Below are 18276 nucleotides of genomic sequence, written 5' to 3' on the forward strand. Positions count from 1 at the left end.
AAGGAACAGAAAGCACTACATTAAATACAGAAAAGTTGTAACCCTGGACTAGGAGCTGGACCTGGACACAATAGTGACAGGCATCACAGATGTGTTCTGCCAGAGGTTTTCACAAAAAAAAGCAAAATGTGTAGAAACAGAGAAGGGAGAAAAGGAAAACTGAAGCAGGACTTGACCCTCATCCTATTGCTCTCTAGGCCCTCAGACCAGGCCTTCATTTCTAGGAAACGCATACGAGCTATAAATGAACTACTAACATAGCTTCACTTACCACAGTGGGTGAAGACATGCTGTGGTCTGATCTGAGGTTTAAAGAAAGCCTCAGGAAGCCTCTCCATGACACTAATTTAAGCACAAACTTACATGTTGGTCTCTAGAATTCTGTTTATTTTGGTCAGAATATTGCAATATGGGCACGAGAAATGTTTATGTCTAGTAAACAAATTCTGTAGCAGTATCTTCTGGCAGAGTGAGTTGCGTTAAGAAAAATAAGTTAGTCTGCACTCAATTCCATTGGAACAATGCAGGCTTGTTAGCAGAGTAATGACCTTTTTCTTCATAAAAATTAGAAAGCTGAAATCTTTTCCTTAGATACTGTCAATGTTCCTTTTCATTATCTCCTGAAAAACAAGATCTAGTGGGATAATACATTCTCTGCTTATATTTCCTAGTAGCCCTGATGCTCTAAGTCCTGACTGTAGTATTTTCCACATATATTAGAAATGAGACATGAATTACAATTTTTAAAATATTCTCTAAAAGCCCTTCTCTACTGCAGTAGTTTTATTAGAAATGTAGCACGTTAACACACAAAAATATTGTAAGGAAAGAATATTTTCATTTTAACAGCAGTTCTTCAATTGATTAAAACAGGAAAAGAAATCAAGTGTTTATTTTTTTTAAGGTTTCTGTTTCATCTTCTGATCTCTCCAATTCAAGTATCTAATGCAATCTCATCTACAGTGCCTCAGAAGCTTCCAGCAACACGAACTGAAGCAAGTCCATCAACTTCACATTCAAGCAGGAAAAGAAAACTCTAACAGTATGTGCCATGGTAACTGAGACAGCTCCTCTGTGATCACAGAGCACATGCTCTGAAACAACAGCAACAAAAATCACTCAAGTGGATGCTCAGCTCCTCATACATCCCCAGCAAAAAATGCTTCTTGGCTGCTGAAGTAGTGAATTCAACTCATGAGCACAGCATATCATGTATTCAACACCACCCTGCCACTGTGGTTCCTGTTCCATTGCACAACACACAGACATGGGAACCTGGTACTGGAGTAGGCATGAATTCAGCATGATGTCAACCAACCTTCAAGCACTATCACAGCAGCAATCACCTTGTGCATCTCTCCTCGCTTTCTTTTTTTTTTTAAATGAAACAAAACAAACAATCTCCTCTGGGTTTGTGTTGCTTGAAATTATCAGAATAATGGCAACATGGGCAGGAATGGGGCCTCAGATGTAATTAAAGCATGCATGTTTTTACTAATTCCTCATGCAAGACCAAAATACATATATCTTGATGTGCTCCACTCCAACAAAGTCCAAGTTGCTTTCCCTTCCTTTCACCCAAATTATCCCTGTTTTAAGATCTATTTGTAAAAATTTCCTTATTTTCCATCCCCACCCTAAATCAAAAGGTTTTTGGTTTGTTTGTTTTGATTTGGTTTTGTTTTAGGGGGGGCAATAGAGAGGGAGGTTCCCTTGTTTTCTTTTGAAACACCTAGCATCCACCATGCAATTTTTAACTGATGGAAGGTAAATCAAACAGAATAACAATCTCTACTGTGCCAGTATGCTTAGGGTTGTGTGCCTCATGTGACAAAACAACAAAGTTCAGAAACTCACCTCCACTAGGTTGGACAGCAGTCAGCTGTGGGCCCATTTCTCGCACCCCTTCGCTGTCGACAGGGTAAGAGGACATCTGAGATGAACTTGTTCCTTGTGCATCATCATCACCCAGTGCTGTGGTCTGAGCCCTGAGCATTTCCAGAGCTCCTATGCCCGCCATCTCCTCAAAGCCTTCGGACATCTGAGCCAAGGGAGAATCTCGAGATGCAGAGAGAAACGGGGTGTCCAGAGGTGAGCTTGGAGGGGACAACGATGACAAGGAGGACCGTGATGACAGGGATGCCAGGGACTGAGGGGTATCCAGAGACCGCCGTTGCTTATTGAAATTCGAATGTCCAATGGGATCAGTGTACGGCACGTCCTTTGTCAGAGACTCAAAGGGAATGATGTCAAAGCGCAAATGCTGCCCGTAGTCTGTAACGCTGTCTGACTTGTCATACTGTGGAAGGCCATAGATGTCCGTAAAGCTGACTGAGCTGAGGGAGCCTCTGCTGGAGGCCAGGGAACCTCGACTGGAGGCCAGGGAACCCCTGCTGCTGCCAGATGACATTGTGAGGGTGCTAGCCGACAGACTACGTCAGGCAAAGGAAAAGGAAACAAAAAAGGTCCTTTCAAATGTGATCAGAAGAACCAGTACAGACATAAAAAAAAACAGCCCAGCTAACATAAGCAATTTTACATGCATTCAGCACATGACACAGGGAGATGATCTGGCTGTTCTGGGTCTAGCTTGCATTTCTTGTCCTGGACACGACGGGAAAAGCACAAGTGACAGTCAAATAAGAACTACGTGCAAACCAGGACAGAGTACAACAGGACAGGTCTACTCCTTCCTCTGACTTGTAAGCAGCCGTAATTTGGCAGAAAAGAGGAAATGGGAAGGTTTGGATCAGTGGACTAAGTATAAAGCCAGGAATGGCAGATTACTTTGATCCAGCCTGAATTGGTGTTAATGTTGGAGCATAAATGTATCAGGGAGAAGAAGTGAGAACGGATTTGGAAAGGCCTAACTAACTGCTGCATAAGTCTCACCCTCACAGGTTTTTTCAGTGCAAAATGAAAACAACTTTAGTATGAATCCTATTTCAGTTCCTTCTATCGCTCCCAGATGGCTACAGAGAGAACAGTGTACGTGATGGACAGAGATGAAGTAAGACACAGCAAGAACTGAGCTTTTGATGTCGGTATGGTGTTGAGCTGAGGAATCCCTGAGAGCTGCACCGAAGAAGGCAGCTGTGAGCGTGAATATGCAAAACATTCTGGGCTTCTGTGTGGGTCTTAGCACATTCTCATATTTAAATGGCAAAATTCTGTCATCTCACCAGGGATCAAAATCACCTCCTTTAGAGAAGGTATCAGGATATTAAACATCACAGAATTTAGAGGAATGTTATTTTCACATAAAGTAAATCTGACAATTTTACTATGGGCTTCAAACACTCCTTTTTGTAAAAGAACAAAAGCAAGCATACAGTTCCCAAGTATACATAATAATCTACCCCAAATAGCCATCACTAATACTATTTACAAAACTCCATCGAAATCACCGCATTCCACAGATCAAACTGAATAGATTTAGTAAAAATTTAATTTACCCAACCCACAGACACAAGAAGTTTTAAAAGGTAAACTTCCATTACCAATATTCTTCTCTGCTGCAGTTAAACTTCAAAACCTACTCTTTTTGCACAACCCACCTTTTCAACTGGGAGTGTAAATACGAGGTTAAACGTGTCGCTTCCTCTAGTTGCATAAGCAAACAATTTCTCTTTTCCTGTAACAGTATCCTGTAATTAAACAGATATATATTATCATTTTTCTTTATTACAGTAGTACTCAAGAAGTGCCAGGAGCTTTCCAAGTACAGAAAAATGCCACTGCACTGCAGTTTAGAATATAAAAAGAAGCTTTCCTGTTTAATGAAAAGTTTTAATTTATGCTGCAATGGAAATTCCAGCAAGAACACGGGAACCAAGACTAGCAGAATTCCCAGACAAGAAAAGTTAGCTGAGGCACACTGCAAGCATCATGACATCAAAAACGCACTGCAGAAATTGTCAAAGTCATAAAAAGTTCTAGGTAAAAGCATTAGACTCTACAAGATTTTTTTCCCTTGCATCAACGTAATTGTGCCAGTAAAATACAGAAAACTAATACGACTAGTCGCCTTGGCAAGAAAAAAAATATTCCAAATAGCTCTGTTATCCAAGCAAATTAATGTTACATTTCAAAGGTAAAAAGAAAAGCTTTGGAGAATTTTTGTTAAGCAGTTACCATAAAACACAACTTCAAGTTCTAATTCTACTTGTTTCAAACAAGCTTATATATTTAAGCAGACAATAAAGCATTTTTAATACTAAGCTACAGCAGAAACCTCTCACTGTGACTGATTTTTGCCCATTCTAATAATAAGCAGCTGCATTACTTAGCACCACTGCTACAACACAAGTAGAACATACCTGTAATGCTTTCAGTCTCACATACCTATAAGATTTCTTATATGCTCTACTTTGAGATTATTAAAACTCGGAAGGCTACATTCTACTGAAAGCACATTTATTCTTTTCTGAATGGACAACTATGGGTATTGCTGATGCTTTATTCTTCCAAACCCAATCACTAAATTTCAAAATAGAATCAGAGTAGTAACCGGTTTCATATTATACAGTTGGTACGTTTGGAGCAGGAAAGTTATTGCTCCAGCTTATTGTTCATAAGATGGCTAGAAACTGGGATTCTGATGGACAGTCTGAAGACAGCATATCAAACGTACTTAAGATTCATGCGTCGGACCTTACCCAACTGCAGACAGCTGCTAGAATAGAGGATACAAAAATATGATTAAAAAGGGAATTCTTTTGGATAAAACAAAATGGCAACATTTACTTCAATGACTGTGGATGGTGAAGGTACAAAAAAAAATGTCTTTGTTAAGAGTGAAAACAGAAATCTCTCAATTTTGCTGGCCTCCAACTGCATTAATTCATTATGCTGGCATGGAGTCTGCAGTGCCACACTCCAGCAAACCCCCCCCACCCTCTGGGGAGGTTCCCTTCATTGCAACCACACAGCAGAAGCTGCACACCAAAGTGTGTGCGAGATCAAAGCTTTTCTCCCATTTCTGTCCATCACAGACCAGTTTAACCCAGTGGTGCAAGGAAGGCTGCAGCTCTGCTGTATCACTCAGGTGATCACTGCACTCAGGGACCCCTTTGTCGTATAGATTCTGAGTTAGTTCTGATCCATAACACAGTACATTTAGAACTCCATATCAGAACAAAACTGGTAATTATTTAAACAGGAAATTTCTATTTTGTAACTAGAAGGAAGTCAAAATAGAAAAGTAGAACAGGGAATGGTTTGGGCCTTTCTTCTTGAGCCTTAACCAAACAAATAAATAAATTAGGGTTACTAATAGTTAAGATTTTCTTCAATTTGTTATACCAAAAAAAGAGTGGCCTTAAATATTATTCTAACTTCTACTTTTTGCTAGCATTTGAAATATCAAATATCACACTGGAATGCTGGTTTCCACTGCATGAACTACATGGAAAAATAGCTTGGCCTTCTTGCCAACATAGTATGCGCTACCTAACGTGAGAGCCCAAGAACAACAAATAAAACTTACTACACTGCAGTGTAAAGTGAACTCCCTTCTCTGTCAGTTCACGCTGGAAAGCTTGTTTGACAATATTGCAAATACTGCAAAATACATAACACAGAACTGCAGGGCGGCTGTTAATTTTATCTTTTTTTTCCTGAATTTACCATCTAAAGAAGCCTGTTCAAAGGAACCGAAGTTCCCGGAGTTTATATGTGGAATGCTCTTCCAAATCTTTTTAACAGTTTCTTAATAGCGTAAATATTAACCTTAAAATGGATCACATTAAATGTGTTTCATGTAGTTTTCCCTCATATCTAACCTGGCTTTTTACCATTAATTCATGCCTCAGTTTGTTTCAGAATAAAAAAGATTAGCAAGAAAAATGAAAAATCTTTTACGCCTCAAACAGGATGAAAGTATTGTTCTGTTATAAATAAATTAAATTTAAAAGGCCACAAACCACTTCTCTGTAAGTTTTTAAGTTGGCATTTCTGGCATTTGCATATCATGTATGTATCAATTATTTAAGAGAAAGCAAGTCTGGGAAATAAGAACAAGTACTTTCGTGCTTTTCACTGGAAGCAGTCTATGGTAACAAGAATGCATTAAGAATTTTTGTCCATTTCTTTGGCTAGAGGAAAAAATGTCTGATTCTGAAATAAACAGTGTTTCTTCTGCAATGTTTTTCTTCATTTGTTTGTTCTCACACATAACTTTTAAATTTAAATTACATTTCCAAGAATGACTCGGTTTACTATACTGTCAAGAGTTCGGATGTGCTCATGCTGCAAAAACTGCAAATTAAAAGGAAAAATTTGATGAAACAGGTGAAAAAAATCCTTTAACTTTCCCATTCTAAAGCAGAAAGCAAATATAGGGAAAGATCTTTCTTCTGATGATTTTAAAGATGGCCATTACTCCACTGTAAAATAATAGAAAAACCTTTCACTGTCCAGGTGCTATTATTCATCTTTCTTGTCTGGCAACATCACTCAGACTTCCTCTAAGTATCTGATGTGACCATTCTGATCTCTTCTTTCCATTCCTACAGTTCAGATGAATGAAAGAAAAGCCAACCAGTCAACATCATTAACAGTCCTCCAGAGAACTTCAAGTCAGGCAGAATTAAATAATGGCAGAGTCAGGAGCAAACGATTCCTTTGTTGAAAGCAAATTACTCTAGTAATTTTGTTTGTTTGTTTCTTAAACACATGAGATTCTCTACTCTTCCTTTTTGAAACTACCCAGCAGTTAAGAAAATGATTAAAGTTCACAAACCTTTCAGTGGCCCCATGAGCAGAGGTTGCTCGAGCCCGCTGAATTTCATCCTCCAGACGTCTTTTTTCTTCCTCCAAACGTGCAATGTCTTCTGGGGATCGTCTCTGCTGACTGATGAGCTGAAGCTCCTGAAGAAGAGCTTCCTTCTCTTTGATGAGCTGAAGACGGTCCCTGTCTGCTTCAGCCATTCCTGGCCAAGACTCATTGTCTAGCAAGGCCAGCTGCTGTTGTATACTTGAAACTCTTTAGAATAGAATAAATATATTTCAAAACATAGAACAGACAAAGATGAAAGAAAAAACATCAAAAGGTGAAGCCCGTCAGCTTCAGTGACTTTCATCTAAAATTTGAAACAAAAAAATGTAGGGGTCTTCAGGAGGCTTCGGGTATTTCTTGGTTTGTTTGTTTTAAATGTAAAGAATGCCAAGCATTCATGAATGTGTAGCTGTATGAGAACTACAATACACTTATCACATGGTCAGTATCTGTCTTCACAGATTGCTCATTCTAAAAAAATCAACTGATATTTTAGAGCTCTTGTGTATGATGTCTGTACAAGCTGATGAATCTGAATATCTTTTTGTTCCTCATTCTTCCATTATCAGATCTTAACCTGGGCCTTGAAAAACGCAGCAAAGGAAAAGTGTTTGCCTTTGAGAAGTTCTGTATTGTCTTGTCCCACCTCAACAGAGGAGTATGTCCTGACTGGCAACAAAGTTTTAAGAGCATATTAGTTATCAGTAAAACATAAACATAGGTCCAAAAAAAAAAAGACTTACAGGTCACAAAATACAGATGGCTTTAAATGGATCGATCATCAAATCAAACCATGAGATATGCTAACTTCAACATTATTTTTAGTAGTAGACTTCATAGCCAAAAGGAGTTTTGTTGTTTTATTTTTATCTCCATACACTGAACCACTACTTTTGTACAACTATTGTTGTTTTGTGATTCCACAGTTGACAGTGTGAGAAACTGATCTGCTAAAAGAAATTCTGAACTCTAATGAACACTAAACCAACCTCTAAAGCTAAAAATTTCACAACTGTTTCTTTTGGCAAAATCAAAAGGTATATAAGCATAACAGGGAGAACACTCTGTTACTGTTTGTTTTTTATGCTAGTCTTACAATGATCAATTGAAGGCACTTTAGAAGCTCACTGTTAAAATGAAAAGTAAATAAGAAAATCCAGCTTTCTGATTTTTGAACATTTGTAAGAAGCTAAACTGTACCAAAGTTATGCATTGGTACACCTCACTTTCGTCTTCACTTTGAAATGACAGCATTCAAAGTTCAGGGCACAAGCATATGGCAATAAAATAAATGAATTAACAAAGTAATGTTAAAAGCACATAACAAGCGAACAGAAAATCCACAGCATGATAACATCTGCCCAAGAATAAATGAAAAGACACACACACGATGAAGGTAGATTTTTCCTATCTAAAACCTAACCTACGGCAATATTTATTTCAGACTGTCATCTGGAAAGTATTTGGCCATCTTATTATCATGGCAAGGGAAATAAAGTATTAATGTAAGTCAACGACTGCATTAGTTAGTTTACATGTTCATACATAAACAGGAATTTTACTGTTAATTTTGACAACTATCATTCTTTCCCTTTATTTTTAATTTACAGCAAGTAAAGAACTTGGGTATTGTGTTACATTTTAGTCTGAAGTATAATACTTTATCAAGTTCTTCCATACTTTTTCAATCTCCTTACATCAATACCCAACCTCTTGCGAACAGCTAGTGAAAGCACCACTGTGAATCAATATACACAGTTTAAATATTTCATTCCTCGTCTATTGTGCATGAATTCCAGCTACAGTTTCCTGACGAACACCTCATCCCCTTGTTGGGATGTCAGGGCCATTTTCCCTGCCTCTTCTCCCTCACCCGGTCTGCTAAGTGGTTAAAGATTCAGGAAACACTTCTGAACATGTATCCAGCTTGATTTTCAAGTGTTCAGTGCCAAATGAAACAAACAGGAACCCAAGGTCTGCTCAAGAGAATCGTAAAATTCAAGCACATTTGGATGGTCATAGCTTAGTTTGGGAGTGTGAATCAGCTGAGCCTTGGCAATGCATTGGAGTGACCATGTTCACAAGCTCTTACGTGGCTTGTGAATGAAAGATGAGATGTTTGGTGAAGACCCTGGGTTCTGCTTGATGAAACAGCTGAAGGAGTGACCCACTCATAGTTGTCTTGCTAGGTATTTTTCTAATGCAGACTGAGCTGGTTAAGGTACTAGCCACGGAAGTAAATAAATGCTAATGTAGGCAGTGAAGAAGAGAGAAATGCCAGCAGGCAAGATGGAAAAGTGGCAGAAGGAAGGAAGTGATCTCTCCTCTCATTGCCATTTCACCACCAAATCAGCTTGGCTGATCAAGACAACACTCTAAATACAGGAGGTTTTAATTTAGACTCTTGTGTTTGCTAAGAACACATTACTCCCCTTGTGCATGTCATTCCAGATAAAAGTTTGCTTTTTTCCCCGAATTTCTGTTAGAAGATGCTTTGAAAGCAGGAAGTTGTGGTACAATTACTTAACTGTACTATTATTAAAGGAAAAAGTACTGCTGTGGACTAGACTTGTGTCACTGAAGAGTTCCAAAATCTGATTAGGTACTTAATTTGATTCCCTTGACACTCTCAGCATTTCTGCTAGCAGTTCCTGTCTCCATTTCTTCCCTTAAAGCAAAGAAAAAGCACTTGCATAACACTACATAAAGCAGAAATCTGTTGGGAGAACTTCAGCAATAGTAAGCCAGTTTCCTGCAACCTGTATTTCCCGCAAGCATACCAAACTTTTCTGGGGAACTTTGTTGCTTGTCTTTCACTAAGGACCCATCTATGTGGCATATTGCTCCAAAAAGCTACCAGTGGTACAACTTGTTAAAATTTATCTCCCTGGCTAGAAAACATCCTAGGTCTTTTACAGGCTCTCTCACCCAAACCTAAGAAAGATATCCGAGGATAGGAGACATGTTGAATTCACCCAAATGCTTAATAAGAAAAATCCTTCCAAGCATGTTTCATACTTACAGTTTGTTTCCTGCAACACAAGCTTCTATTTCCAAACATAATAAATGCACAAATAAGGACTTTTACTGTGTTTGTCCATGCCAGATTTAATGCCTATACTACACCAGGCATCTCTTACAAAAAGTGGCTGTTTTGCCTTGTTTCAAACTCAATGTATATATTTGTCTACCTTAAACACCCACTTAAATCAATGACTTAACAGAGATAGCAATTTAAAAAAAAAGGTTTTTTCAGCTCCTCTGTCTTCCATACACATTTTTGCTTCTTACTGTGTAATTTTAAGATACTACTTCTTAAGTCTAGTCACTGTGAGAGTCCTTTTATCTTGGCCTAATACCAGATACACCAAGGTCCCTACTGATGTAGCAACTTAACATATTCCTGGAAAAAAACAGTTAATTTTAAACCATCAACATTCCAGGCATTTTGCCCATTCCCATCCTTGCATAACAAGCACTGAGGAGCTTGCATTCCACGCTCAAGTAGGTGGTATCAAATGACTGGTTTCCTAGGTAGGCAGACTGACTTGCAGTTTACTTCAATATTTAAAAATTTCTAATAGAAATGAATATAACAGCTCCCGTTAAGCAGAGAAGCAGGAGGGCACATGTGGGATAACAAAGGTTTAACCTTGGTGATATAAAATAAACATAGATTTGAAATGGCAAACTTGCCCTGAAATGGTCATAGTGAAATAGCTGGCTTGATGTATACATAGTCTATGATAACATAGGCATAGCACAAGGGTGGAAAACAGGACAAACAAATTTACTACGCATCATCTAAACTACAGCATGGAGTAAAAGAAGTATACGTTTTCAGAATATACAGCATGTCTCAATCATTACACTCCTATATAGACTCCTCTAGACAAACTAGAGCAACAGTTCACCTACCGTAGGGAACCTGCTTTAGTAGGGGGTTGGACTTGATGATCTCTAGAGGTCCCTTCCAACACCCATGATTCTGTGATTTGTCACTGGAAATAACTGAGGAAAACTAAATGATTTTGTTAGCATTTAGAACCTCTACTTCCAGACTGCTATCTGAACCCTGCATGGATGAAATTATACTGATAAGCTCAAGAACTTCTATTTTAGAAGATTTATTAAAGTATAGCATGAGTTATACTTCAAGTGAGCTTGAAGTAAAAATCACTTTTTATGAGATGAAACAACCTGAACTGCAGGTATTACAATTAAGCCCATTACTCATTATGAGCAAAGCAGGTATCCTGGAGAGATAAATACTCTGAAGGAATATCAATGTCCTAATTCATACTTATTAAAGGGACAAAAAAATACCCTACACCAAGTATCTCCTAACCTACAAATGCTGATCTTCTTGGCTTAAACAAGTTCTCTAAGCCTATTTTGACCAAATTGTCCAAGAAATAACAAAACAAAACAAACAAACAAAAGAAACCAAAAAAAAAACCAAAAAAAAAAGGAGAAAAAAACACTTTTTCACTTTTGTGTGACACATCAGACTACTCTTACAGCTGAAGCCTTTGTTACCTGTGGAATGGGAATATTGTTAATAATAAATAAAAACAAATCCCATAGTTGTGATCCGGAGGAAAATGGTAACTGATTGCGCAAATATGCAAAGATAAATCAGCCCAGCTTACTCTTTTTTTTTCAGGCAGAACTAGGTCCTGGGACACCAGGAGGCTTACGAGCAGATCCTAACCCAGTTCTCTGCCACTTCAGCTAGCAGGCAGCTTCTACCACATATAACACCAGGGTTACGGGACTGAAGACACGTAATGAATAGTGTAAGAACCAGGTAATTTCTGGTATTTACAGGCCCTCAGGAGAGTGAATTACAAATTATATTCAAAAAGGGGAAGGCTAGGGAAAGAGGAAGAAAGAAATGGAAAGAACAAGAAGTTGGGGAACTCAGCCAAAAGCTCATAAAATTTCTCCGCTGTGTCTACTTTGGCTGTTCCTGCAAGTATGTGCCACTGTGGCTTTGGCGGACAACACGAGTACACTCTGTAGAATATCCAGCCTTTCTGGCAGCCGGTTTCAATAACAAGGAGGTCTTAAATTGGCTTAAGATAGTCAGGAAACCTTTAGAGTCCATTGGCATTTTGCAGATAATGTAAGTTATTCACCTTGAAAACAAAGCCTGTTAAAACCAGTGGAGGAGAGGAATTAGGATTTCCTCTCCTCACATTTAAATTAGTACAATGAAAACTTTATATCTTTAAAGGGAGCAGAGCCATACTATTGAACTAATCCAAAGAGAAAGTCAGCTGTATGTTTAAAAGTTGATACTGGGAGATTTAAATTTAGCTAACATTCCTGAGCCAGATATTTATGGGATATCAGACAAATTACTTCATCCCTAAATCAGATTTTCAGATTAGTTTAGCAGAATAAAACATACAAATCCACCGAATTTCGCTAAAAATTAAGCAAATAAACCTTGAAACTTGCCTTCACAAGATGAATTCTAACAGAAAAATACATGATTATTCTGTTTTGCTTTTTCAAGCCTCCATATGATCTAAACAATTGAATTGGAAAACGATATCTCTAAATTCAAAATGTAGGTGATCGTAAAGAAAATACTCCTTTTGCACCCAAATTAGACAAACCGGCTGAAGATGCTTGGATGTTTTTGTTCACTTAAGTCAGTTGCCATCAGACTGGATTTAAAAACATAAATAAAAATCACAGTTAATGCCAGTGCTTGTTACTGGAGGGATCATTCTTCATCTATTGATTATTTCACTTCCCAGGGCATGAAGCACGGTAGTAATGACTTTCATGATCACTTGCCAATATACTTTGTGTAGTCATTACACTAAATTGTACAACTCTGAGGTATCAAAGAAAAACAATTTGCTTTTGATTTCTCTTTCTGTGAAAAGGTCTATTCAGAAAAATGCTCGAGGGGGACACTTTCCAGTGTGCAAATGCTTTTCATGAGAGGTGGTCTCACTGAAATAGCAACTGAAACTGAAAACAGTATTTATCCAGGCAGCTTGGGGCTGTCTGTTCAAAAGTTCCGTCCTCCCTCCCTCCTGCTTCTCTGGAGGGCCACACTGACAGATCTGAGAGAAAAAAAATCACAGAAATAAGGTACAGTTTATTTAAAAGTAATGGGGGGAAGAGAGTAGTAAAGAGCAGGAGCCTCTCTGCTCAGCACGACTGCCGAAATAAAAAGTGAAGTTTCCACATCTCTTCTCAGAGACTGGAGCAGACACAGGAATAAGGGATGATTTCTCCAGCTTTTTGAAGATATCGGAACCCACAGCTCACAAAATCTGAAGATACTCACGGGAAAAATTAAATTGCAAATTATCTGACTTCCTTCCAGTGGGAAACTGAAGGAAAAAAAAAAAAAAAAGCTCTGCGAATGCCTTAATTTATGCAAAGACCAAACCACTCAGTACTGTTCAAGAAATTTTTAAAGGAGGAATAAAAATCAGAGTATCTTTTACAAAGGAGGAAAGGTATTTTGGGAATATAAGCCAACTTCCCTACTATCTCTAGGTTCATCTCCTGAATTTCTCAAGATGGGTCAGTCAGAAGTCCCGACACCACATTTTCTCACTAAAATACTATACATAGAGAGCGTACTTTCATTTTTAAAAACTTCTGCACTACACACGGCAAGTATTCTGCTGGTATCTAAAGCTGTACTATCATCTATGGCAAAAATGCAACATGCTGCCCTTCAGTTAGCGTGTATTTTTCCCCTTGCTTTTCCTTAAGGGAAGAGACACACTTTTTCTCTTCCAGTGTACTTTTAAAGCCCTACCTTAAAACTTGGACATAAAGACAGTCTGCCTGTTAAACTTGTTTGCTTTACATTTCTACACCCTGCTTGACAAGCAAACAGTCATAATATACTGTTTTACAGCTGTGACATACTGTAGCATTTTAATTTTCAACTTTGTAGATTTTAATCCATGGCAGCACATTCCGTCACCCACACTGCGCAGTAACAGTAGATATTTCAGTAGCCAAGGCAGAATGAGCACAAAGATATTTAGTAGAGACAAAAGCCCTACAGAAATGCCAGCAAGCTAAGGGGAAGGAATGCATGATAAATGAAGAATGCAACCACAGAGATAACTGGTAGGGGCAATGAGCTTTGTGCAGTTCCACTCAAAAGCTGAAAGCTGATAATTTCTGTACAACATACTGCGCAAAATAAGGCTACTATTTTAAAGGAACTAACATACTTTTGCTAAATAACAGAGCATTGTTGAGTTGCTTCTCCAGGACAGCAAAACTACCCTTACTGCAATTACTATTCTCTGTTTGGAAGGTTAGTTACCCAGATTTTCTACATTCAATTAATGTCAGAACCCAGATCAGTTCTGATGTTCAGAAATACTGCATTCTGTGTATAAACAAAATATTCAACATTTCCACCTGAGAAATGCTTCTGCTTCTACTAGCAAATCAACAACAACAAAAAAAATCCACCACCATCAAAACGTGGACAAACATACCACTTTCTTTTCCCTGCAACAACATGCAAGAAGAGTTTTTTAAAAAGACATAGAAAATATATGTTAGAAATCTTAATTCAAAACATTCAACACAATCTTCAGAGCACCAGTAGTTCTCCTAAACTGAATAGTGTAAAACTAAATCCTATTCATTTTCCTTCAACAACTGTCATGTACTCCTAAATTACCGCTGGGCTGTGATGCACTTAAGGGTTAATCTCTCACCAAACAGTACACATATGGCTTTTTGTTTTGCCTTTTTTTCTCCCCAGTTAATTAATTTTTGTTAGGTAGTAGTCACCAGTACCCACATAATGCATTTTACAATGCAGACTTTTATTCCAGTTACAAATGCTGGAGAAATTTAGCTGTGTATTTCTAACGTGCTTGCATCAATTTCTTTTTCTACACATGTATTGTGTCCAAATGTGGGCAAACTTTCCAAGAAATAAAAAAATGGCAAATTGCCTATAAGGCTTCCAGTCTGTGCCAAGGCATATGACAACATCAGTTTCCTTCAAAAAAACTCATCGTTGCATGAAAAACAGGCAAGAGTACTGGAGTTCATTTCTACGCCCTGTTCTTAGAGATGGAAAAACAGACAAAATTGAAAAGAAAAAAAAAAAAACTTTGAAAAACAAGTTTAATAAAATAAAGTTCTTACAATCAACTGTAACTGGATCTTTAAGTGCCAGTCAATTTCAATTAGAGAACATTCTAACAAGACAAATTAATGTAGTCATAAGTGAATAAATTTACCATGTTCAAGCTGTCATCTGCATCTACACTGCTGTCCCAAATATGTGAGAAATAGTTTGAAAGCAGTGAAATTAAAGGAGACCTTGTAAAACTACATTGGTACGTAATACTTTTAAAATAATTCTAAATCAGATAGATTACTTTCACAAAGCCGTGAAAAAATCTGCAAGACTTCACAAAATAAATAAGTAATTATAACTAAGTAAGTAGATTGAAAGACTTGGCAAAGAATTAATTAATTTCAAGTTAATTTAAAAACATTTTCGTCATATGTTTTTCATTCTCAAAATTCATTTTTATGCGCCTTTTTATTCAGCTATGAATGTCTATTTATCTCAAGAACCTTTTCACTCTGTCTTCACACTGAGTTTACAACTTCATCACATAGAACTTAGGTCACAGGTATGTAAAGTTGTGAACATACTGACAGAGACAAGCAAATATGAACCAGGTGTACACTGAAAGACTGTTTATTCTGAGGCTTGAGAAGAATAGAGAAAAAATAAACAGCTCAATTAAACTACTGCAGCTTTCTGTTTGTACAAGTGTAGAATAGGACTGACATTACATTTTATCTATGCAAACAAATACAATAATCTTATGATAAAGTCTTACATTTACCTAAGCTTTTATTACCTCCAAACTATCAAAAGTAAGCACAGTATTAACGACGTATTAACGACATTTCAGTTAGGAGACTGGCTCCAGTTCTACTTTGAAAACACTGACAACATAAGTAAAAATAAAAATATCATATTTGTCTTTAATTACCTTTTCTTGGCCTCTTCATATTGCCAGTTGAGTCTCACTTTGTCTACAAGTCTTGTTTTATCATCGAACCCAAACTTTTGCAGAGTTGAAGAGTAAGGGTGGAGGGGGAAATAGAGGGAGATAAGAGATTTTAAAAACACTCTCAAAATAAAGTGTTAAATTAGTTTCTCCTATTGGCCTAACTAAACATTGTCAATGTTTTGAATAACAGCAACCAAAATCAATTTTATGCTTTAGAAATACAACTGGTTTGTAGCTAAATGTATAAAAGATAAGAGAGCCCTTCCAACAAGTTATGATACAGGAAACAAAGGGTTTGCAAACAGTATCACTACAAAACATTGGAGTTTTTCAACTTTATGCAAGCCTAAAATATAAAGAGCATGTTTTAATTGAAATATTTTATTACTTTACGGATAGTTTAAAAAGAAATAATTCAGACTACATTCCATGTACTGTAATGTGTTACTCAGCACTTCGATCATTAGTGTGATTTAAATGCTATTACAAAAACATTACCTGTTCTTTGAATCAGTCAGTCACAGAAAATATATGTATGTTACAAGTTCTACTGTATACAGCCTGGTTTCTATGGCAACTTCTTAGGGCATCAGTAGTTGCCCTCTTCATTGCTGCGCCTCTAAATTTGCTATCTAACTCTTTCTTTTGCTCTCTTCTTCATCAGGTGTGTAAAAATCCACCTCTTCTTTACTCACATTCCATCACTAATCAGGAAAATAATTAACCACATTATGCAATTTTATTTTCCTAACAAAAAACGCTAAACCCAACAAAAACTATTTCCTGACTGCAGCTGGCTTGTCTTAGAAGGCGCTCAATGTATACTGCGAATGGGAAAACGTTGCAATTTTCCTTTTAGGTAATTTGTTTTGGAATTAGTTAATCACATCCACAATCAGTCTGAAAAATGACATCCCAAAGGCACCATCTACCTAACACTCTGCAAGAAAGTCTAGTGTTAAATAAATTTTCTTAGATGCTTCAGGAGTAACCTCTTAAAAACACAGATTTCCTCTTGTGTAGAGGACCTCTAGAGACATTCAGCTTGGCAACTAGTCATCAGTAAAAGGCAATGAAATAAAAATGAAGCGATAAAAGCCTATGATTAGAAGTTACGCAGTTCAGTAAAAATAACTGAATGTGAAGTAACATCCAAACTATGGTACCATCAAACAACAGACAGGTTTTCTTCTTGCTCTGTGGTTAGTCTCATCCAAAGAAGGAAATGTTTTATTGCTAGGCTACAGCTAGGCTGCCATAGTTACAGTGTAAGCCAAAATTTTATTATTTCAAATGTATTCTTTCATTCACACAGATGATAAGGCATTTTCAAACACCCTCTTTAAAGGCATACCTGAACATAAAAGAACAATAAAGTAGATCAGAAACTCTGTTAGTTTTTTAAGAAAAATACTTTAGGACATGAACAAGTATTTCCTTGTTGCAGGAAAATGAAAGGAACAGAGTTTTACTCGATGTCTTTGATGTGTGTGAACAATGACAATCAAGATAAAAACAAAAGATTAAAAAAACACAAACTTCCATCTCTATTACTAGGCTGACTGTACCTGTTGCCAACCTATGAGCTACGCCATGCTCAAGCAGCAGAATGGCAAAGCCCACCATTCACATATTCTGGGAGCAATAAGAAAATGGAAATCCTTCACTGCCAAATATTTATTTGGATTTTTTGTTCTGCCACAGCTAACATGTCTTGAATTGAAACAGGAAGTAACAAAGTATCACTACAGTTAAAAAAAAAAAAAAAAAGCAGCTTATTTTCTAAAGCAAATGGCTCACATAGGAATACATACCTCCCCAGTGATGTCAGTCTGGGAACAAGCATCGCAGTGTTGTTGAGGTAAACAGGAATCACTGAGCGAACCAGAATTGTGCTGGAGATCCTGCAGGGAATCTGTAATGCAACAACTATTTCTGAATCCATCGGTTAGCTTGGCCAGGCTCTACAAGAAAAGACATTTAAAAAAATACAACTGATTATGATAATACCTTTATTAATAGAAAAACAGAAATGAATTCTGTTTAGAGAATATGACTTCACATAGCAGCTTGCCTTAGAAGAGCTATTTACATGAAGCAAAATTCATAATACTATCAGCTCTATCAGCTAATAAGAAGCACCTCTGGTTTGAAATAAATATCTTCCTTTAAAGACGTATCTAGTTTCTTTTTATCTTATTTTTACAATTTATTTTAGGTCTATGAAGGCTTTAGCTTTTGTATGGCCTACAGTTCTTTAAATCTAGCAACTGTCAGCTTTCATACCAAGTTTGTTGGTATATAAGACAAATGTGATTCACCTGCCCTTTTGCCATCTTCTGCCCAGGTTACATTCCTCAGCCACTACTGCCATCACATATAACTTGATGAATAGCTTGTATTGATTGTGGTCTTACGGCAGCTGATTTCACTCTTGTGCTCCCTTACCCA

At 37.3% G+C, this 18276-nt stretch overlaps 1 protein-coding gene across 3 annotated transcripts in view; it reads right to left on the reverse strand.

Moving 5' to 3' along the window:
- Window positions 1-18276, reverse strand: part of WWC3 (WWC family member 3) — a 63359-nt gene that overhangs the window by 24216 nt on the left and 20867 nt on the right. For all 3 annotated transcript variants that reach the window (XM_021410768.1, XM_021410758.1, XM_021410750.1), the window contains exons 6-10: window positions 17640-17789; window positions 15805-15878; window positions 6743-6985; window positions 3558-3647; window positions 1858-2432 (exon numbers count right to left, since the gene is read on the reverse strand). In XM_021410768.1, coding sequence (XP_021266443.1) covers window positions 1858-2432; window positions 3558-3647; window positions 6743-6985; window positions 15805-15878; window positions 17640-17789 — 1132 coding nt within the window. The remainder of the gene's footprint in view (window positions 1-1857; window positions 2433-3557; window positions 3648-6742; window positions 6986-15804; window positions 15879-17639; window positions 17790-18276) is intronic.

This window comes from Numida meleagris, chromosome 1, assembly GCF_002078875.1.
Source record: "Numida meleagris isolate 19003 breed g44 Domestic line chromosome 1, NumMel1.0, whole genome shotgun sequence".
Taxonomy (NCBI): Eukaryota; Metazoa; Chordata; class Aves; order Galliformes; family Numididae; genus Numida; species Numida meleagris.